Source organism: Cucumis melo, chromosome 3 (genome assembly GCF_025177605.1).
Source record: "Cucumis melo cultivar AY chromosome 3, USDA_Cmelo_AY_1.0, whole genome shotgun sequence".
Classification (NCBI taxonomy): domain Eukaryota; kingdom Viridiplantae; phylum Streptophyta; class Magnoliopsida; order Cucurbitales; family Cucurbitaceae; genus Cucumis; species Cucumis melo.
In genome coordinates, this window is record NC_066859.1 from 22,484,234 (window position 1) to 22,507,567 (window position 23,334).

Consider the following 23,334-nt stretch of genomic DNA (forward strand, 5'->3'; position numbering starts at 1 on the left):
GCTCTAATTTTACTTTTCGATCTACACAAAAGCACAGGAGTTCCCCATTTCTTTTCATGGTACAATTCTCAAAATTGTTATATAAGCAACAACTTGGTTACACTTTTCCAGCAATACTGATTAATATCCTAAAAGGATGATCATCTTAAAAGTTACATCTCCAATATTTCCTTTTTGCTCTTTATCATAAACTTCCTTGCATTGAGCTCAACGTCTACCAGATCTTCTGCTGTTCCTAAGTATCCATAAAGAACTACCTCTTCTATTTTGTTCCCCTCCATTTTAACTTCGCCATTGTTGCACTTTGCCACCTCAAAATCCTCTCTTCCTCGTCTGTTTTCGGAAAAGAATTTGTTGAGTCTTTCTGCATCTGTCAAACCAGAAAAGGTTGGTAGGAACTTCAACGCGATCACGCTTTGATCTGCAGGACACCCCAAACTCATTTTCACTCTTCCCTTCAGTAGGTTTTTACCTGTCATTTAGTGACGTTAATGCTTCCACATCTTACAATCCGGGAATATGGTGAGTAATTCGAATCCACCTTTTTGGTCAAACAAAGTATATGCTAAATAGTATTAAAACTTCCACATTCGATAAGAATATACACACATAGTATATGCTTTCCATAACTGAGGATGATATATACAAAGTTGAAGAGGTGAGGAATTCAAACTCACCTCTTTCGTCAAGTATAGATTTTCAAATGCTAAAAGAAAATAATATACTTCCAATTGAGAATAGACATGCTGTGTGCTAAAAGTAAAGTATAAACATCTGCCAGATACTAAGTAATAAGATAAGTTTGAAGTATAAAACACCACTTACTTCTCAAGAAAGACTCGAGTGCTTCAATTGTTACGACTCTCCACTTATCAGGACTGTTGTGTGACAGAGAAACGTTGCGGACAATAATAACAGGAGGCCAGATGATGAGATCCTCCTTCTGAAGCACAGCTTCTTCCTTGGACAAGACCTCAGGAACCCATGTTACAGTGTCTTGGGGAAAGACACTATTCCACCCCATCAAAACACATATGGCTTTCCCAAGACCTAAATGTTGAGCCTTCAACCCTACCTTGTGGGACATATAAGCATGCTTTACCAGGCGTTGACTATTCATAAATTCCTTTGAGTCGCTGCAAAGATACAAATAGGCAAAGCTGGAATTAGTGACGAGTCAATAAAAAGACGTTACTCCTGGCAGATAGTAAGCCTACAAAGGCGCCAGATCTAGGTCAAGACAGTAGGCGTCAGCAAACTGAATAGGCTCAAAAAAGTAAAGACTATCAAAATCACAAAGATGATCATACCCACAAGTCATAACTTCAGCAACTTAACATTCAGAACTACCTCGGGAAATCTATTCAAAGAAGTTAAACCCCATGATTTCAGAACTACACCTCGGGAAATTTAATAATTAACATTCAGAACTACATGGAGTCAAAGTTCTGGAGATTAGAAGTTGATCTTGCAACAATTGGTAGTCAACAAACTTCATAAGAAAATCAATATCAAAACATGTCAACAATCTTAAATTAAGCTCCATCCATGAACGTTTAACCACCATGTTAGCTTCAATATTCTCATGATTTTCCAAAAACCACACAGGTGAGTTATGATTTTTTCAGCTTATGAAGGATAACAAACCTGGAACCAACTTTAACGCAAACATGAAATATAAAAAAAATGGGCCTAAACAAAATCCCTTAAAGCAATAGAAAGCTTTGCTCCACGAGGGCTGGAATAAAGAAATTGGAGGGATAAACCACGACCAAAAAGTCAAAATATGAATTCCTAATTGTCCTCCCAATATATTATACCGTTTAACTCTTCCAATTGAATATTATATCAGATGCCACATATATCTCTATCTCTAACAAGTAATAAATGGGTGTAGCAGTACAAAATGAAGGTAATATTACAGAGCAAGCTACCATCAAATGATGTTCAGTACTGGCTTAACATCTAAAACTGCCCCATCGAATGTTAGCCTCTGGTCTATATGTTTCATCCCGTTGAGTAAAAGAGCAGTTAAAACCTTGAATGCTCTATAAAAAATATCTATCAAGTAATTCTATCATGCTGGTACTTGGATGGCCCACTTCACAGCCCAATTCCAACGATCTTCACGGTAAACTACCATTAAAAAACAATATGCATATCAAAGAATGGTCATTATCACTATAGAAGCAGTTGATGAGCAGCAATGGGAACCATAGGCATAGCACAGTGGCAGAAAGTCCAGGCCATTGATATACTCTACTAAATTCTGCAAAATAAGCTAGGAAAAAAACATTTTCAAGAGCATAGTTATGGCACGTTGGTAAAAATCAAAAGAGGCCATATCGTCATGCAAAACTAATGCTTGCTAAAGTGGACTGGCCATACGTCCACTACTCGTGTAAACAGAACAAAAGAAATTGGTTATATCACCAGGAGAAGAAAAATCAAATCAAAGCCTCTACAGCTCGGATTTTATGAAGCTATAGTTAGTTTGGTTGTGACATGGTGTAATTGCTCTCCCTTTTTCATTTCTACAGTTTTTCTTACCTCCTCTTCTAACTGGAGAGGTCTTTTGTAACTCCCCCATATGGAAGCCTTCTTTTGTAATTTCATGTCACAAATGAAATTGTTTCTTATCCAAAAGGTACCCTCCAACCAAGGCCTCTCTACAATGGGGTGATACTGCCCTTGTAGTTCCAAAACATTGGAAATGAAAATGAAAATTGGCCGATCAATATACCAAGGAAATTTCCTACGATCTATGCTTTGATGTGTGCTTTCTACAATAAGCATATAATCGCCACCATGAACCAGTGACAAACGAAAAGACACACATGTCTGTAGAGGATAACCTGAACTTCCATAAATTTCGCTAGTACTTGGAGTCCTTGACAGGATTGCACATTTCACAGGAAACACTGATACAATTGGAAGACTGACCAATGGAAGTACAATCTCAAAGCTTGCTCTGAACAACTCCAAGTTTCCAAGGTCAATCAAATGATGAACCATTTTGAACGTGGTAGGTTTAAGTATATGACTAGTAATCATTCTCAAACAAAATAAAAGCCGCTATCATTTGAAGTACAGGTCTAATGATCCACGCCTTGCAGCAGTCAAAGGAAACCCTTAAAAGCTCCAAGATTAAATACCCCACTCTAATTTCCCCCTCACCCACCAAAAATAAAAATGATGATGGTACACACAGAACATAGAATCAATTGGAATCTTACATCCAAAGGAACACACAGAACCAAACCTTGAACGTTAGAACCAAACCTTGAAGGTTAGTTCTTATAATCTTACTTGAATATGGTTGCAAAATAGCAATTAGAGAACTCTTGAGTCAAAATATGAAATGGAGTCTCCAGGATTAGGAAATAGGGAAGAAGACAGACCTTCTGCCACATACGACGCAATATAAACTACCGGCATTTCCTTGCTCCTTGTACTTTTTCCGGACACTAGGATTCATATTCAACATTTTTGAGCACTTCAAAAAGGCCTCATGGACCAATTGTTTAAACTCTTCAGAATCCTCAGGGGGTTCAGATTCTGTAGTTATTATCAAATCATCTGACAAGTCATCATCATTTACACGAGCATAATCATTCTCTTCAGTTTTTTTCCAATTTTTAAATGGTTTATGCAAACTATTTCTGTGATCAACATTTTGTGACTTGATCCAGCTTGAAGGACCATACTTTTTATTGCCCTTCATATATTTTGAACCAAATTTATATTTTTGAGCATGATCGGAATAACTTTCATGTGAATCAGCAATATTACGACAATTATATTTCGTATTTGGCTTCTTGTATTTGTTGTGGTCAAATCCTGCTTTCCTGGATATATATCTGTTTCCATCATCCCTCCACTGTTCATCACTATCATATAAATCCACAAGCTTATTGGGTGCATTTTCACGTGATGTAGCTATTCTATGATCGAGTAAGTTCATATCTTCCTCAAAGTACTTTCTTTTTGGCATATGATCCTCCCTCAAATTATAAGTGCGAACACCCTCTGTCATTCTCTGTACTCTTTCAGTACTTCTGTAAGCCTCTCTATCGCACTTGGACATGTTGGACCTACGCAACCTCTCCTTCAAATAGTATGAACCTACTTCTCTTTCAGGGCCGTAATCCGATATTGCATATGATGTTTGACCATACTGAGAATGGTTAATGTTTGACCTTTCATAATCTTGAGTTACTCTCCCCACATCAGAATAGATGGATCCAGCACCTGCATATTCATTGTCATCGTTTATTTCTTCTGTGCTTGGTCCTATATCAGGGTAATCTAACGCTGTCTGTTTTCTAAGTCTATACTGGTCAAGTGCTATTCCAGCTCTATAGTTTGCATATGAATCATCAGCTTTTTGTATTTTCAGCATACTAGTGTTTGCAACTTTAGTTCTTGAAAAGTCTCCATGATCAGAAACAACTGTACTGGCGTAATCAACATAACCACGTGTTTGAGTAATTTTCTGCACCACACGAGATGGATCTTCATTTGAATTATTCACTGTTCTCTCAGGTTTAGAATAAAAATAGCTCCCGTGCTCCCTTCTAGGACTATTTGTTCCTCGTTGATGAGGAGTAAGATTCCTTTTTCCACCTTGAAGATCAATGGCTGAATCTACAAGGGTCCTTTTCCCATATGAATTAAACTCTATATGGTCCACAATGTCTCCGTGGGTCCTTGTTGAAAACTCATCTGAAATTTGAAAGTAATGGCCATCACGATAAGATTCCAAACACTGGCTTGCCAGTGGTCCTGACAAGGAGCTCTCATTTCCTCTGGAATAAAATCCTGAACTTGCAGAATATCCAATATTCCTTGAATTAAACTTCTGTCCTTCTTGAGCTTCTTGTGAATCTGTGATCTGAGGTCTATCAGAAACTACATGGTTTCGAAATTTGAGTCTTTCATTGTCAAGACCTCGCATCTCCACATCCAAACTCAGGGAAGATGGAAAGAAGTCTTTATAAACAGCCGTAGGACCAATACCAGGATGTGAATTATAAGATCCCATCCCATTGCCCTCTTCTATAGCCAAAAGTCTCTGATCCGTCATCCTTTGTCCACGGCCATCTGACCATCTCCCTTCAATAATTTCCCTCTCTTTTCTAATTCTCAAATCACCAAGCCTATACCCAACGTCATGCTTATAGTCAACAACTTCATTGTCAGCAGAAAATCTCCTTGGATCAGGTGAAACCTGCTGCAAATCTGAATGCTGCCTGTGATCATTGTGCAGGAACACTTCCTCATAGTTGGGCACTTTCCTCGATTGACCAAAAGAATGTGAACTTAACCCAATATCATTGTTCCTTCCAGTTCTCAGATGCCAATTCCCGTCCCTCCTTTCTGTGTTATCAACCCTATCAACCAAACCCACTTCGCGTCGGGAAACACCAAACCTATGAGGGCTCAAACTTCTCCTAAGACGTGGAGATCGATCCAGTGTCTCCCGCCGGGCCATACCATATCGACCATGATCAAGATGAAGTCGATCTTGTACATGTAGTTCCGTATTTTCCGGCTCTCTAACATAGTAATCTTCACGCCTTCGACATTGCATCTTTAAGTAATTAGTTGAGTAACTCCTAACAAATCCTTGAACAATACCCTAGAATCGTCGAAATCGATTGATTCGCACTACAAAGTCGGAATAAACAAGCAGAAACCTTCAATTCCCATGACCTAACTCACCCAATCAAAATATCGAACAGGAATGTGGAGCGCTATCTGGAAAAAAGAATTGCAATAAAAATCTAACGAAAAGGTGATAAAGGGATTACCAAGCTGAGAAAAATTTCAAACCTTGGGAGGTCGATTTTGAGAATCCATTTGATGGTGTCTGTTATAATCCCTCGCTTAAGCTTCCATTTTTTGAAATCAAGAATCAGAAGCAAGCAATTTCTTGAGGAACGGGAATTGTCTTCATCCCATACGTTCGAGGGAGGGAACTATATTCGCTTTGATCTCCGAGAAATTTTATTGAGACGAAATCCCACGTCTGAACGATAAGGGCAAGTGACCGAAACCGATTATTTGTAGCGTATTTATTATTATTATTATTATTATTATTATTATTATTATTATTATTATTATTATTATTATTATTATTATTATCATCATCGTTATTACTATTTTACAAAGAATTAAAGTGTAGAGGTCGAAGTCAAAGCCGAAGGTTAGAAATACAAACACAACCAAATGAAAGAAAACTATTTACATAGAAAATAGTATGGTATCTGAGCTATGATTCTTGCATTATCGGGGAAGTACAAGATAGGATTTTTCACTAGAACAATTAAGAAAACCACTAAAGAAAATCTAGAATTCGTCATCGAAACAATCAAGAAAACCATGGAAGGAAATATGCTCTCAGCATAGAAGTGCAACAACAATATAATAGCCTCCTGGATCATAAATTCATGCAACAACAATATAATAGCCTCCTGATCGTAAATTCAATTTCTAAGGAAATTGCATCCAACCTCATCTACAATGGAAATGTACAAGAAATATGGGATGAACTTAAGGAGAGATATAGACAGTCAAATGGTCCACACATTTACCAATTGTGAAAGGATCTTGTAACAACTACACAGGAAAATCTCTTTGTAGAAGTATATTATGCCAAAGTAACAACCATATGGCAAGAGCTTGTAGAATACCAACCCATTGATGAATGTACATGTGAAGGGTCAAAGAAAATGATAGAATTCCTCGATGCTAAATTTGTGATGATCTTCCTCATGAGATTAAATGAATCCTTCTCTCAAATCTGAGTACATATTCTTTTCATTGATCCCTTGCTACCAATGAACAAGATATTTTCCCTTATCATTCAAGAAAAGAGACAAAGATCCATTGGAATTTCTTCACAAATTGAAAGCATCACATTAATGGCCAATGCTGATAAAAGATCATCTTCTAACCAATTGAAGAAGAAAGATACATGTCCAATTTGCTCCAATTGTGGCTACAGAGACATTGTGGCTACAGAGACCATGTAGTAGATAAATGCTACAAATTACATGGACATCCACCTCGGAAATAGATTGGCAAACAACAACTGAGTACATCAACAAAGACAAAACAACCCTGTTCAAGTTGATAACGAAAAGGGAACAAAATTGCCTAAGTCAAATCAGTCTGCCTTCTTTGCAAACCTTACCAATGACCAATATTCACAACTACTGCAAGTTGCAGACTCATCTCAACCCTCCTCAAAATGGTGAAAATACCAAAAGAGAGACTACTCATGTGGTAGGTATTTGCTTCTCTACTTTATTTACCAACGGTAGAAAACACCAAAAATGGATTATAGATTCTGGTGCATCTATACACATTTGTCATGAAAAATCCATGTTCAGAACACTTTGCAAGGTTGAAAATTTCTCTATGCTTTTACCTACTAAGCAAGACTTACGGTTGAACTTATGGGTGAAATTTCCATAGCAAAAGATCTGATATTACAAGATATCCTTTGCATACTAGAGTTTAAATATAACCTACTATCAGAAAGTGCCTTTCTCAAGGATACAAAATACTCTCTTTCCTTTACTAACACTAATTGCATCATTCAAGACAAGTTGCTTTTGAAAATGATTGGGAAGGTTGAATTCCCCAATGGTCTTTACCTATTCAGTACAGAAGCCAAAAGCCACACTGCCCTGATATGTAAAGCCACCTAGCACAAACAAATGAGACATCCATCAGTTAACAGACTAAAAGACCTATCACACAAACTAGAAATTTCTAATTTCTTAAACTGTAGAGTGCCACATCTACCCATTGGCCAAACAACGCGGTCTCTCTTTTCCTACTTTAAATAATGTTGCTGAAAATGTTTTGACTTAGCACTAGAACAAATATAGGCTTTAATGTCGGTTGGGAAAAATGGAAAATGAACATTAATGTCGGTTTTGAAAAGGCAGATGTTTAATGTCGGTTTTCCACCGACATTAAAGACTAAGCTTTAATGTCGGTTTTAAACCGACATTAAAGGTCCGCCATTTTGAAAACCGACATTAAAGGTCCATTTAATTTTTTTTAATAATTTTATTTTGTGAAAAAATAACAGTCTCTCTTACTTTACTCTTTTGACCCTCTCCTACTCGCGCAATCCCTTTTCTTCTCCAAATGAATTCGTCCATTTCTTCTTCGGCGACTTTTTCTTTTCCGATGCCCGTTCCTTCTCCGAATAACAATCGCTGCCACCATTGAGCTTGTCGCCACTATTGTGATTTGGCGTTGGTTTTGGAAACCTTCTTCAACCTCTCTCCTTCAAAAGTCAATCGGCATCCTTGGCGTTGATTTGGCAGAGAGAAAGTGATTGAGGAAGATCACAGATTTCTCATTGTTTTTCTCATCTTCTTTTCTTTTTCTGAATCCTTCCCATATTCATCCAAAGGCATGCTCATCCACTTTCTGTAGAGGTAAATTCGTATTTTACATTTTCCATTCTTCATCTTCGATTTTGATTTTCGATTTTCATTGGGTTTCCTTCCTTTGAGTTTCTGTTTCGATTTTAATGAGCAATAGCAGTAGCTTCTCTTCTAGGGTATTTCAATAAAGGGTTTGGCTTTGGTTTTTAGCTGCCATGGAGGATATAGGTCTTTTCAAGCAAGGATGGAAATGGTTTCAGTCGCAGAAACACACTTACTCGCGTGCTCGAACTGCGTTTTTTAGTTTCAGAGACAAAGTTGGGATGTTTATTGAGAGACATTGGCCAACAGTGTGCCGTGGCTGTGCCTGGATGGGGAGTTTACTACGTTTAGTAGTGCTTCAATGGTGGGACTGCATTATAAAAGGCTTCAGATCGCTTATTGGATTAGGCTCTGCTGCATTGCTTCTTATAATGTGGAGTTGCTTTCTTAGTTTAACCTCCATGTCCTGCCTGGTTTACGTTCTTCTTAGTATGGTATATTCCTCTCTGATACCCGATAAAAAGTTTTTTTATGTTATTTTGGGTTATTTCAGAATTAGGATCTGGATGTTGCTTGAAATGATAACGAGATTTATGAAGTTAAGTTCCCAACGGCAACAATTGGTTAAATGATTGACTTGTGGCTAAAACTTTACATTGGATCTTCACTGTTATAAATTTGACAATTGAGAAGCTAGAGATGTTTAACATTCCATCCACAAAGGTTCATACTAGTATTCAACTACCTTACTTTTCCATATAATCCTTGGTGGTGCCGTTGTTTTGCTACTCGTGGTTGAGTTAGGGTTACGATGAATGATTTAGATTTTATTTTCATGATGTAAGTTTGTTGAAAACATCACTGTAGAGGTACTTTGAGGTTTATTGTTCTGTTAATAGCTGGCTCTTTGGTATTGGTAGCCGTTTGTAAAAGTGCATCTTTGACTCGAGAATTCTCTCCTGTTCCCTTCTCTAGCGTATAGTCCTGTTCTTTGAATTACGATCCCAGTAGATTTACAATGTCATGGAAGTGGGCAATAGTCGATATATTTTCAAGTTACTTTCATAGAATTATTTGTTAAGTTGCTTTACAAGGTTCCTTCTATTTTAGTTTAATAGTGTAATACGTCAATAAAATGAAATTTCATTTCATTATATTTATAGCTTAGTCCACTGTTTCAGGGAGCTGCAGGAGTTGCTGTTCAATATCTCGGTTACACTCCTGGACTTTTTATTGTGGGGCTCTTTGCTATTCTAGTCTTGTGGATGTATGCTAACTTTTGGATTACAGGGACGTTGTTTATAGTTGGAGGTACAAACTTCTTTCCATAAATTGGGCTCTTTGTAATTACCAGTTTAGTCTCATAAATTCATTTAGATTAGGGTCTGTTCTTGTTGATAGGGTTGAGACTCCATTTCTTTTCCCTCCCTATGATACATGTTTCTTTTCACACTTCTCGTTCTCGGTTTCCTACACAGACACATATTAATAATTAAAACTGTGGTACAGAGTTGACTACTAGATCTTTTCCATGGTTGTGGTTTGTATGTCTTCATAGTAGCCGATAACCATAGTTTACTTCTATTTTTTTGTGATTGAAGGTTCAATGTTCCAATCTGTGGTATGGCTTTCCACAATGCCATAACTTTTTCTGTAATCAGCGGGGTAAAAAGGAAAAAATAAAAGCATCTTCCACATGTATTTCATAAATAAGTCTATTGGAGATAGTGGGGGAAGGGGAAGTATGGCAAAATTTTCACCATATTAGATGTTATGTTGACTGAACAAGTGCTATTTTGCATACAAATGTCGTCTGTGCATCTTCCAAGATTGATATCCCATCTGTGAATTGTCACGAAGGTGTTACAAAGAGTATCAATTAATTTCTCCTTTTGTATGGAGTTACATGTACGAATAAAATGTCCATAATACTGGGAGGGAAGATGTTTATGGGCATATTATCTCTAATATAATTATTTTAAATTTAGAAATGACAAGTAGAGAAGATAGATGTTTCTAATATTTTCCAAATTTACTGCACACTGCTTGTGGTGGTTGCAATGAAGATCTATATGAACTTTTTATACTTCTACACACGACTATTCACCCTTATGCCCACTTTAATATCCGTTTCCCATAAGAGTAAATTTTCTTGATGAATCTGTACTCCACTTTAATCAGATTGCTATATGAATCTTGAAATTCTGTCAGTTGATTTGGGTTTTTGGTTATCCTTTCTTATTTGCAGGTTATTTGTTCTCTCTTAATCATGCACGGTTGGTGGTCTTGATGGCAACTGTATATGCTATATATTGTGTTAAAGTTCGTGTTGGATGGCCGGGTGTCTTTCTCTCAATAAATCTTGCATTTCTATCCAATGATGCATTAAATTATTTGCTCCAATGGTGTGATAAGGCGAGGGAAAGCTCATATTTTGAAGAGCAGAAACAATTTGAAACAGTTTCGGGAGATGAATTCTCAGGAGAGTGTGAATACTCTATTCCTACTAGTGAGTCCGAGAAGGTTCATCCATGTAAGTCAGCCAGCCCAACTGTTGTGACATCTGTTGTTGATAACCAAAAAGAGGCTTCTTGTAGCAAGGTGACCAAAGATCAGACTGATTCAATTGATGAGATGAAAAGGATCTTAAATAATTAAGCTTTATAATTTCTTTGTATTTGGAGCCAAGTTGTATATAAATGTACACATTATTAAGATTTCATTTTGTATATGTACAAGTAAAAGATTTCATTTTTAACTATTTGGTGTCATACAAAATGGACAATAATGCAAGGATTTAATAAAAATAAATTTGAAAAAACGACATTAAAGACAGCTTTAATGTCGGTTAAAAAAAATTAAAGACATCTTTAATGTCGGTTATCCACCGACATTAAAGATAAACCGACATTAAAGGCCTTCAATAACACCTTCAAAGATGTCGGTTTATAACCTACATTGAAGCCCAACCGACATTAAAGCCCTTTAATAACGCTCGCAAAGATGTCGGTCGCCAAGTGACATTAAAGGCCTTTAATGTCGATTTTAAACCGACATTAAAGGCCAAATTTCTTGTAGTGTATAGTGCACTATGATATATAGGGTCCTTTTAAAACTCAAACACATTGGTCACTTTTACTTTGTTACTAATGTTTATGACAAATCTAGATTTACTTGGATCTACCTTTTAAGAAATAAAAATGATGTTTTACAAGTCAACCCACGTTTCTTTAAACTTATAGAAACTCAATTCTCAAAGGTAATCAAGACCTTCTGGTCTGATAATGCCTCAGAACAAAACTTAATTGTTGAAAGGAAGCACCAAAGCCTCCTCAATGTAGCAAGAGCTTTAATGTTCCAATCCAAAGTGCCAATAATTTTTTGGGGCGAATGTATTCTAACTGCTACTTATTTAACCAATAGGACACCTATGGTTCTACTTCAAATAATACAACACCATTTGCTGCCTTGTTTGAAAAGGATGCAGACTACACGTACATTAAAGTCTTCGGATGTCTTGCTTATGCATCCACATTATCTACAAATAGATTCAAGTTCAATCCAAGAGCACACCCTTGCATATTCATGTGATATCCACCAGGTATGAAGGGATACAAAAATTATATGACATAACTAAAAGAAAGTTCTTTGTTTCCAGGGATGTATCGTTCTTCGAGGAGCTTTTTCCATTCTCCTCCATTAAGAAGAACACCCTGTTACATGACTCCACCACACATGACTTCCTCGAACATTTTGTCACACCTTGCCCTCTCTTTGACAATCTTGGGAAAAGGAATGAGCAGATGGTCCAAGGAGGTCTTGTGTTCAAGCGCCTGCATTGTCGTTTCCTCCCCAATTAAAATTGATTTCCACTTGTTGGGCCTTTCAAATATGGGTAATTATAATAGGTAGCAATTTTTAGAATAATTATTAAGTATGGAGCAATATTTTAAAAAAATTGCAAATATAGCAAAGTCTATCAGTGATAGAGTCTATCGTTGATAGACTCTTATGGTTTATCAGTGATAGACCAACATTTGTTATATGGTCTATCAGTGATAGACTCTTATCATTGATAGATTTTGACAGATTTTGCTATATTTGAAATTTTTTTAAATTTTGCTATATACTTAATTATTTTAAATATAATTGCTACATTTGCAACTATCCTTTCAAATATTTCAGGCCCACAAGTGAAGGTTAGTGATATATAATTAAATTTACCTTTACCGCATCGACTTAAGCTTTTGGATGAATTGTTAATTTAATACACTCAATGAAAGTTCTAAGTAACTGAAAACAATAAACAAAAGTCTCAGACAAACATGACTCACGTAAGATAGTCTAATGATCACAAAGTGATTAAGTTGCCATATGAGATAGATAACTCTAACCTTACATCTCCATCAATTATCCGCATTAAGGAGCTAGTCAAATTAAGTCATGTATCCTAATCACCAATTATGCTAGAGAGTCTTAACTTCATTACCACATAAAATAGAATACATGCGTCGGAAATTATATGAAGCACTAATACTTCACAAGTGTGCAGAGAATCTGTCGCTGATATTGATATATTCAGATACGTAAAATGAAGTATCTTACTTATTTTTTTAAAAAAATTCAAGAACGCGCATCTCCTTCCACGCCAATCAATTTAATTATATATATAATTGAGATGAATTTTTAATCCTAAAACTCATAGTTGAATCAATTTCATATAAATTAATTTTTAAATTTGAATTTGAATTTCTAGAGATGTTTTTTTAAAAAAAAAATTAAGACAGTATAAAAACTTAAACATGTTTATTATTAAAATAAAAAATGCTTCTTAGTTCAACAATATTTATTAAGTATTATGAAGGGGAGAACTTGTGCATTGAAACATGACGGTCGGAATATAAGTTGAGAGAGCCACAACCGGAGCCCATGGTTGCAAAAAGTCATAGATGGACCAAGTCCTGTCTCAAATTCTGAACAATATTGGTATTGAAGACGGAAGCGTCGAGTCAAAGGCTCATTTGAGCGAGACCAAATGAGATGCATGTAGTGGGAGGGAGGTCGATCGATCGATGTCGATAAAGCCAACTTGACAAGCCCTATGTTGGAGGAATAGCTCTTGAGGGAGTTTTGATTGAATGGAGTGAAGGATAATAGAAGTGGAACAAAAGAAAATGTGAAAGTGATTAGTAGCAAGCAATTTTGAGAGCTCTAAGAAAGGTGAGACATGGCCATGAGCAGGTCGGAGGGCATCAAAATCTTCATTTTTATTTCATTTCTACCGTGACCATCTAACTCCATCTCTTTTTCTTTCTTGCTTTCTTGTTTAAATTTGTGTTACGAGAAAACTAAAATCAGATTATAGGAGAAAGGGATATAATGATTAGATATAGTTTAAGTTGTATATAATCTCATGTTTCATTTTTCTAGCACAATTTAAATAAAACCATATTTTTTTTGTCACATGGAAAATTTAGTGGTGATTCAAAGTTTAGGGATAGAAATTGTTGAAAATACTTATAAAATGTTCTAGTCTTCAATTAAATTTGAAGTTAAGTACAAAGAAGGGTTTTTTCATTCTCTTTTCAGTATATTATAAAAACTATAAGTAAATAATTGTCTATGCAAAGGTATCTCTCTATCATATTATTTTTCCTTTAAAAAGGTCTAATACATATATATTAATATACATCTCAAGATTTAGTCTAGAAGTCGAGTTGAGATTTATGGTTATTTGGAAGTTGATATTAAAACGGTTATATTTCGACTTTCATATATACGTGTCTACTAAGTCCTAACATGAAAATATTATTGCATGTTTTCACACATGTCAAGTAAATCAAACTCCCACATGGCAAAGGAATACGGTCTCTCGTTCCTCCACCGAAGTCGAATATGGGGCACTTGCAATGTTTATTGGCTTCATCATTTGTTGTGTGATCTACGTGTATCCTTCACGATCCCCCGATATTATGGTGTGACAACATTAATTTTCAACATCTTTCTTATCAGTAATTCTGTTTTTCATGTACATACTAAACACATAGAAATTGACTGCAAGTGACGGGAGTACTCCCGACGCTCAAAAACGTCGGCGAAAATGAAAATAACGTTGGGAAAGGATATGCCGACGTATTTCACGGCGTCGGGACAAACGTCGGGAATGCCTCTCCTGACGCCGTCACATGCGTCAGCAACAGTGGCATCAGGAATGCCTCTTTCCCGACAGACCTTATGCCGACGCACCTCACGGTGTCGGGAATGCCTCGAAAATTTAATTTCTATTTTTTTCCCTAAAATATTTTGCTCAAACATTCACAATGACATTCGGATTGCTCAAATACTTTTTCCGACGTTTTGGATTAAATTAAAATAAATTGAATATAAATTAATAAATTAAGAAATATACAAACACAAATTAAAAAAAAAGATTTAAAATTAATAATACGAATAAGTTCACAAAATATTAGTAAGTTTAATACAAAAAATGTAGTTCTCATAATACAAGAAAACGCAAACATAACAAAAAGTCTCCCAACAAGGTGCATATGTGTCATTCTACACATTCGGTCCTAAAATGATATAAAAGTAACTAAGTTTAGTACATATATCCATATGTTCACTGTATACTATCATTGCAAAAACTTAAGAATAATGGAGACATATATACGTACCGCAGAGCTAGGGATCATGTGGTGGTCCGTTGTGCATGAGTTAATTCTTCCATCATCTTTTTCATTGTTTCCACTTGTAAAGCTAACGCTTGGTGATTTCTATCTTGTACTTCAATCCATTCCAAAGTTTCATTAAGTTTAGCTTGTAATTCAATCTCTTTTTATGGGACTGTGAACAAGATCGAACTGCTCGTACTCGTCATCTTGCGGGCCTTCAGCTTGGGTTCCCAACCAAGGCCTTTTGAGTAGTCTGATCGTCTACCCAACACCTGATTGCATATCTCATCCTCAGAGAGTGGCTGACTACCCTCTGGGTTAGGTTGGGATTGGAGTTCCAGCATTTGATTCTGCAACAAATTTAAAAACTATGTTAGGTAACGCGCAAAATTATATAATGAAAGAAGATAATTAATAAGGGCATAACTTACGTGCGCATCCTCGGCGACCTGCGACACGAACGTCCCAACTTGAATGTGTGTTTCTCGAAACAACTCCACACGATCGATTGGCTCCCCTTTTCTCTCAGCGAGCTCGTACTGTTGTTGTAGAAACGACTTGGACCCGCTACTATGATTGTAAGGCTGCCTCTGTTTAGCAGCCTTGTTCGTCCGTTATTGTTCATGCATTAAAACAATTATATTGTTTATTTCTTATACATATTAAAACTTATTATCATAATTAATCATGACAAATACCTGGAATGCACGGCTGATATAGTGGTCGCAAAGGAAGTGTCAATCCTCATGATGTCCAACCGATGCGTTTGGTGGGTTTGCACGAGCCTCCTCCGGGTCGTACTTTTTGAAATGTCTGTGACAGTCGGCCTAGAACTCTTTAAAGGTCGTGAGCATCTAATGCTCAACAAACCTATTCATTGCTTGATCATTGAAATCAAGTACAAACAATCGCTACACATTACAAACATAACACATTAGATTGGTTAAAGTTAGATATGTTTCAAATGAAATCATAAACGTGTAGTGCACTTAATTACCTGGAGGTCGCCCTTGACGACCTCAATGTATTCTCTCCCAACACCTGCCCACTTAAGACAGCGGACGGGAAATGTTTTTCGCTCGCACACGTCTATCGCCTGGCTAAAACGAACGGCGTGTGGGAAAATAGGCTTCTCCGCTCTAGGGCGATCATCATCGGAATGTGCCTATTTATTGCAACGTGGCGCTCTAACTCCAAAAGTCGAGACTGCGCACGTCTCCTAGGAGTCGGAGTCGCAGGTTGTTGAGAAGAAAATCCTGCTCAATAAATCGATAATAACATATAATGTTAGAAAAAAGAACATGAAATAATCGTAAGTTAAAATAAAGAAAATTCTTAGACTCACTCGTATTATCGCCCACAAACGACGACCCTCCCGCGATGTTATCTAAATCATCCTCAAACTCGAGGAACATAGCGTCCATCTCCATAAAATCATTACATGGATATGACGATGACATAATGGCTGTGGACATAGAAAACAAACATTCAATAAGCAAATACGAACACATAGCTAGAATCAAACTACAGAGGCTACCATAACTGCAGGATAGCCAACACAACCTAATTATTAACAACAAAATACTTCAAGCTATCCTACTACCACCCCTTGAAACCATCCCAAACATAAGCAAATTCAAAACAAAAAAGGCTATCATAACTGCAGAATAGTCATCCCAAACAGAAACAAATTCAAAACAAAAAAGGCTACCATAACTATAGGATAGCCAAAACAAATCTACACACATATTACATTTTCAATTTAAAACATAAACCCCCTACAAAAATTTCAATTTAACAATAAACCTCCTCCCCCCAATTTAATTTTCAATTCAACTATAACCCCCCCCCCCCCCTCAATTCAATTAAATCCTAAACCCTAAACCATTCAAATTTCAATTTAACTATAACCCCCCCCCCCCCCAATTTTCAATTTAACTATAAATCCTAAACCGTAAACCTTTCAAATTTAAACTCAACCACAATTACACACATTCTATACAAAAATACATTTAACAAACAAAAATCTATTCCAAAAGAAAATCCTAAAACAATTCTCCTAAAAAAGACCTTAAAACATAATTTAAACTAAACAAACTTTATATTTAAACTTACCTAAGGTGGCAGATGGCGGCGGAACGGTGAGGGATGGCGACGACGACAGAATGGAAGGCGGCGAGCTACGGACGACTAAGCCTCGACGATTCTCTCTTCTCCCTTTCCCTTTCAGTTTCAATTCTGTGAAATACAGAACTGAATCGATTATAAAGGCATCGAGAATAATCGTATTTTCGACGCTCATTAAAAGGGTTTCCCGACGCGCTATGGTGCGTCGGGAAAACCCCTTATTCCTGACGCCGTTTGGCCTATTCCCGACGTCGTTTGGTCGACGCGTGTTTGATGCGTCAGAAAAAAATGGTATTCCCGATGTAGTGGTCATTGCGTCGGGAATACACTTATTCCCGACGTTCTTTGTGCCGACGTCTTTTTTGGCATTGGGAAATCTCCGTTTTCTTGTAATGTATCATTTATTAGAGAGAAGAGGTTGTTCACAAGGATCTTGTGTTCTTTATTTCACTTTAGGATCAGGTTGCTGACTTGTTCACCAAGCCTCTCTTCACGCGTTCCTTTGATCAATGTTATACCAAACTCACAACAGCTTCTTCCTCATCTTGAGTTGGTAGGGGTGTATTAGATATTTGATTCTATTATAAGAAATTGTTATCGTAGATTTATTATTTTGTGGTAGATTCAATTTTAGTTGTTACTCGTAGTACAATTAGTTGTATCACCCTATTATATATATAGAAAGGTCTCGAAGAATCAATGAACAAGCAAGATTAAACTCAATATATATTTACCTTTGTCAACTTGTTCAAACTTTCAAAGCATAAAAAGTTGTTCGTGTTGAATTTGGATAGATGATTACTACGTGAATGGAAAAGAAAAAATGTGAACAAATAAAATTTGTTTCTTATTGTTATTTGTTTTGATGTGTTTTTATATGAGTCTAAAGCTCAAACCAACCTCTTACACTAGCTCAAAGATTGAACAACAAGTCATGTCAGATGCATGTATTTGACTTCACATTTAGCATTTAGATAAAACCTAACGATGAATAATTAGTCAATGTTCCACTATAAACAAAAGTACATCATTACGTCTCCAGAAAAAGTAAATTCACTCTATTATTCTCTAATTTTTTACTTGGAACACGTACACTTTATGATTTAAGCATTAGAGTTTGTGTGCCTATGTTAATTTTCAAATTATAAAATTTCTATTTTGTTATCATGTGTTATATACCTTAGCCAAAATTTGGCACCAACAACTATATACATTAACTTTTGTTTGTTGTTACACCGCATTATCATCAAGCTTCAACAACATAACTTCAATCAAAATGAATTAATAATCTAACTTGAAAATAAAAGTACGTGAATCAAAACAGAACAAAAACTCAATGAATATCAAAGTTGAAAATACAAAAACGATAAAGCAATTTTTGAAGTTATTGTTTTTATATAATACTATGAAAATTTTAATTACATGATATTTCTTCCGCTTTTACTTATTTGCAAGGAGGCCCTCAGCTTTGTTGGGTGTTGCAGTACCATTATGATCATCAATCTTCATGACTTCACAACAATGTGAATCCATGGAAGTTCTACACCAATTGCTTTGTAAACCTTTCTTTTTCCTTCTACATAGCTTCGTTATCTCTTCCGCAACAACCTCCATTTCATCTTTATCACCTTTCTCCTTCATAATCTTTGCAAACTCCTTCATCTTCTCCCTCACTCCCTTCCCGCTTTCCTCCGCCACTACCTCCCTCACAGCTCTTGCCACCTCTCTCCAACATAGCCTACCGCCACAACTTCTCTCCACCACGACACCAACGCCGAGGTGCTCTACTAGCCTGAAATAAGTAGAAGGCATTAAATCATCATCAATATGTGATTGTTTTCATTGACATTTGTAGATATAGTATGCCAATAAAAAAGTTCGTGTAGTGGTTTTCCTTTTGAGAAAAGGAATTTGTTCTCTTTTTTTAGTATGTTAGAAAATGATTTGCACCTAATTATTGGTCTATACATATGTGTGTGTGGATGTAGAAAAGTGTTACCTGGCATTCAATGGTTGATCAAGTTGCATCGGGGCAGCGATGATCGGAACGCCAAACTTGAGGCTCTCTAAGACAGAGCTCCACCCACAGTGGCTGAGGAACCCGCCGGTGCTCCGATGCTTTAAGATCTGAGCTTGCGGGACCCACTCTTCTACCACCATCCCTCTCTCTCCAACTCTCTCTAAAAACCCTTTTGGGAGTTCTTCTTCTACGTTGTTCCTCTTTTTTCTTTCTCCTTCGCCGCTCGCCGGAAACCTCACCACCCATATGAAGTTCAGGTGGCTCAACTCTAAGCCATGAGCGATCTCTTCCATATCTCCTTTGGATAAGTAAAACTCGCTTCCGAAAGATACGAGTATGCAAGATTTTTTCTCCTTTTTGTTCAGCCATTTCTCGATACTTTCTGCTAATACTTCGATGTCTTCATCTTGTTCTTCAACTAAGGGACCCACGGGAATTACCTAAATAATAATACAGAATCAGCTCAAATAATACAGTTATTGGGGGCTCATAAACACCTTGGAATGAAGTATAACAACTCCACATTCCCGATGATCCTTTTGGGTCAAACATCCACTCTAGTTTGGCTTACTTAAACGTACGATTGATCTAAACATAAGTAGAACTCATCCCTTGCCCTTTATATTAGACATACTACCACACCAATGCGAGATCTTACTTTGAACCTATATGTCACTCAATGTGTGAGGTGACAATTGTGCAACTAGATTGACTAGATCAAGGGACAAGCAAAAAGAAAAAACGAAAGTCAAAAGAGAATTAAGAAGAAAAAAGACAGCCCAAAACGATATCGACCTCGTTTTGGGCATATGGCTTGATGCACTTTGCCCATCAAGTTAATGAGTTAAACCCCTATTTGCACGCCAACTAAAGTTATATGCATGTGCTTGTTTCTTCACATTTCTATTTATTGTTGATGGACAATACTTAATTATCAACATATATATATATATATATATATATATATATATATATCTTTTTGTTGATGGTTAAATGCCAATCAAGAAAGAGGTTTGTTGATGTTTGTGGCTCATCAACAAATCCAAAAAATGAAAATTCCTCATTTGGACGAAACTTACGTATTTTTGTGCCAAAATAATAATTCATTTTTTCTGGCGTTCTTGCACATCAAGTCAAATATATATAAAAGCTAAGTGTATCAATAAATGTATTTTTCTTGACATTCTTGCACATCAAGGTAAATATATAAAAATCAATTGTATAAAGAAAGGTGTTTCTTTTTTATGGTTTTTTACATGGTCAAACTTTACTTGTAGTAGTGTCATACTTAAGTAAAAGTTAAACTTAGTATGTCAATCGTGAAACAATTAATTAAGAAATGAAAATAATTTTAATGCTAAAATGAATGGCTCAACTAAATGAAAGTTTATATTATCGTCTTCGAAGTCAAAGGTTCAATTATTCCATACATACCCATGTGAGTGTAAAAATGTCATTAACTTTAAAAATGTTTAAAGTAGGGATTTGTTTCAAAGTTTTATTATTATTATAGGTAAAGTAGATAAGACATTGACTAATTTCCATTAAAAAAATGATAATTCAAATCTTGACTCGATATGGTTATAGTAATTGAAAACAAACCTTGATTTGCAACGAAGTGGAAAGAAAATCAATATACTTGGCTTCTATTTCTCTGAAAGATTTAAGAAGAAGAATGCCACAAGATCTTTCATAACATTCTTGGATCCTTTGCTTGTCTTTTGCATCATTCACTGAGCTTCTAAACAAGTTCTTCAGTTGTTTAATCTCAAACGCAGAGAGGCGAATTTCAGGAAACATCGACGGAAAGTCCGAGTTTGGAAACTTTAACATGTTCGTAACTAGGGCCGCCATAAGAGCACCTGAAACAATTTATAAATTTATCAACCATTTCACGAAGATTGGTTTGAAATAAATTTAAAATTCACACTTATTATTAGAGAAGTTATTCTTTTTTAACAATACATAGAGCTGGAGAGATCGAACATCTTATCTGAAAGTCGATAGCACATATTTGATGTTTAATGAGCTATACTCACTTAGTTTACGGTTTCAACTTTCTTTTAGTAATACTCGAGTGTTTGTACACCGTTAACCTTGCCCATCTCCTTTAATAATAATGGAAGACTATAGAAAAAGAAGGAAAGAATTGTGTTTTCTTTAAAGATTAAAGGAAAAAAAAGTTTGTCAACTATAATTTATCAATACATACTTGATTGAGCTAAATTACGATGAGTGCAACTAAAAAAATATATTTTAAATAACAAAATTAAACTTCTAAAAATATTTATAAAAATAACAAAATATCACAATCTATTTATGTGATATATTATGATAGATCAAGATAGACTAATGTACCTATATAGTAATACAAATATACAATAGATAATATCTTGATTTATATTGGTCCATCCATATATACACAATGCTATTTTTTTATTTTATAAATATTTTAGTTTATTTTACTGTATTAAAAACTATTATTTTCGATTTCTACAAATTATAGTTTGTTTTTATAAAAAATAAATGAACATTTTTTAAATATTATAAAATCAACCAAAATATTTATCAAATATATGTATATACGTATCATGATACAAACCAAGAAACACGAATAGAGAATATAATATTTTAATACGTCTGTAATTATTTTTGAGAAATTTTCATTCAAATAATTACTATAAAAAAAAAAAAAAAAAAAAAAAAAAAAAAGTAGGTCTAGTTTTTGTTAGAGATGCATTCCAATAATTTCTAAAGATGCATTTACGAGTTAAAGCTATTCTTTTTGAAAAGAAAATAATGATAAAAGTATATCAACAATTAATTAAACCAAAGTCTTAATAATGGAATTACCTGTGCATTGAAACATGACTGCTGGAATATCAGCAGAGAGAGCCACAGCCGGAGCCCAAGGTTGCAAGAAATCATAGATGACCAAGTCCGGTCTCAAGTTCCGAACGATGCTGTCAAAGGCGGAGGCAGCCGAGTCGAATGCTCGCTTGAGCGAGAACATGAGATGCGACGGGAGGCCAGCAGTGGTGTGGCGGCACCGGGGGAGGTCGGCCGATGTTGGTAAGGTCAACTCGACAAGCTCTATGTTAGATGATGATAGTAAGTTTTGAGGGAGTTTTGATTGAATGGAGTGAAGGATAATAGAAGTGGAACAGAAGAAAATGTGAAAGTTTTTAGTAGCAAGCAGTTTTGAGAGCTCTAAGAAAGGTGAGACATGGCCATGAGCAAGCCATGGGAGCATCAAAATCTTCATAACTTTCGTCTCATTTCTTTGATGCCCGTCTAACTCCATTTCTTTTTCTCTCTTTCTGTTCTTTCTTGTTTAAACTTAAGATATGTTATTATGGAATAATTTAAATGCTTAAAAAGAAGTTTGGATTGTGGGAAAAAGAAGAAAAGAGTGATAAGGATGTCTCTCAAATATTGTTACTTACTAATGAAAATATCACAATAAAATGTGGATAATATTGATGAATATTCCTACGCATATATAACAATCTCTAGTATATCTTTTACTGTATTTGTATATATTTTGATTTGGTTTTCATAAGTCTTAATATAAAATAATTTGTATGTTTTGACAAAGGATAAGTTGATGGACAAAACGAATATCTATAGGAAATTGAATACAGGACCTTCAGAATTAAAGCTATAACACCGCAATTTTAAATCACTAATTGATAAAAAAAAGGTTAAGTGAATAGATAGCGAGGGGTAGTTCTATTATATATAATAATGTCCACATGGTAAAGAGTTAATAGATCCAGGTGTATTTTATATCTATGTGTTCAAACTTCAAACCACAAAATCGGTGGTTTTGAATTTGAATGGATGACTTCGTGAATGGAAAAGAAGAAAATGTTTGAGAACAAACAAAATTTGTCTTCGTTTTCTTTGGAAGTGTTTGATTGTTAAAAGGGTGTTTTTGATAAATAACAAAAAGTAAAGTTCCACAACATTCTTTTATTTAGTAGCAGATTTAAAATTTTAGAAATGGTTTTCAATTTGGTATTAAGTTTTCATTTTTCATTTTTTTTTTCAAAAACTTCAT

The 23,334-nt window shown here is 35.5% G+C and overlaps 3 protein-coding genes across 5 annotated transcripts; 1 reads left to right on the forward strand and 2 right to left on the reverse strand.

Annotated features, from left to right (window-relative positions):
• Positions 1 to 22: 22 nt before the first annotated feature.
• Positions 23 to 6,061, reverse strand: LOC103496499 (uncharacterized). Of its 3 annotated transcripts, none has more exons than XM_051082824.1 (4): positions 5,836 to 6,061; positions 3,402 to 5,760; positions 826 to 1,136; positions 23 to 541 (listed from the first exon to the last, which is right to left on the reverse strand). In XM_051082824.1, exons 2-4 carry the CDS (start codon positions 5,591 to 5,593, stop codon positions 489 to 491), a joined length of 2,556 nt encoding a protein of 851 aa, XP_050938781.1. In that variant the 5' UTR covers positions 5,594 to 5,760; positions 5,836 to 6,061; the 3' UTR covers positions 23 to 488. The 3 variants fall into 3 exon arrangements, with proteins under 3 accessions (XP_050938781.1, XP_008456587.2, XP_008456586.2); XM_008458365.3 differs by having other exon boundaries at positions 23 to 472; positions 3,402 to 5,756; positions 5,836 to 6,057; XM_008458364.3 differs by having other exon boundaries at positions 23 to 472; positions 5,836 to 6,057.
• Positions 6,062 to 8,566: 2,505 nt separating this feature from the next.
• On the forward strand, positions 8,567 to 11,111 carry LOC127148644 (uncharacterized). The gene is made up of 3 exons (XM_051082825.1): positions 8,567 to 8,947; positions 9,635 to 9,764; positions 10,702 to 11,111. Exons 1-3 carry the CDS (start codon positions 8,627 to 8,629, stop codon positions 11,109 to 11,111), a joined length of 861 nt encoding a protein of 286 aa, XP_050938782.1. The 5' UTR covers positions 8,567 to 8,626.
• A 7,458-nt stretch (positions 11,112 to 18,569) lies between these two features.
• Positions 18,570 to 22,625, reverse strand: LOC103496497 (UDP-glucosyltransferase 29-like). Its single transcript, XM_008458362.2, has 4 exons — positions 22,125 to 22,625; positions 20,874 to 21,133; positions 19,251 to 19,711; positions 18,570 to 19,043 (listed from the first exon to the last, which is right to left on the reverse strand). Exons 1-4 carry the CDS (start codon positions 22,573 to 22,575, stop codon positions 18,692 to 18,694), a joined length of 1,524 nt encoding a protein of 507 aa, XP_008456584.2. The 5' UTR covers positions 22,576 to 22,625; the 3' UTR covers positions 18,570 to 18,691.
• Between the last annotated feature and the right edge of the window lie 709 nt (positions 22,626 to 23,334).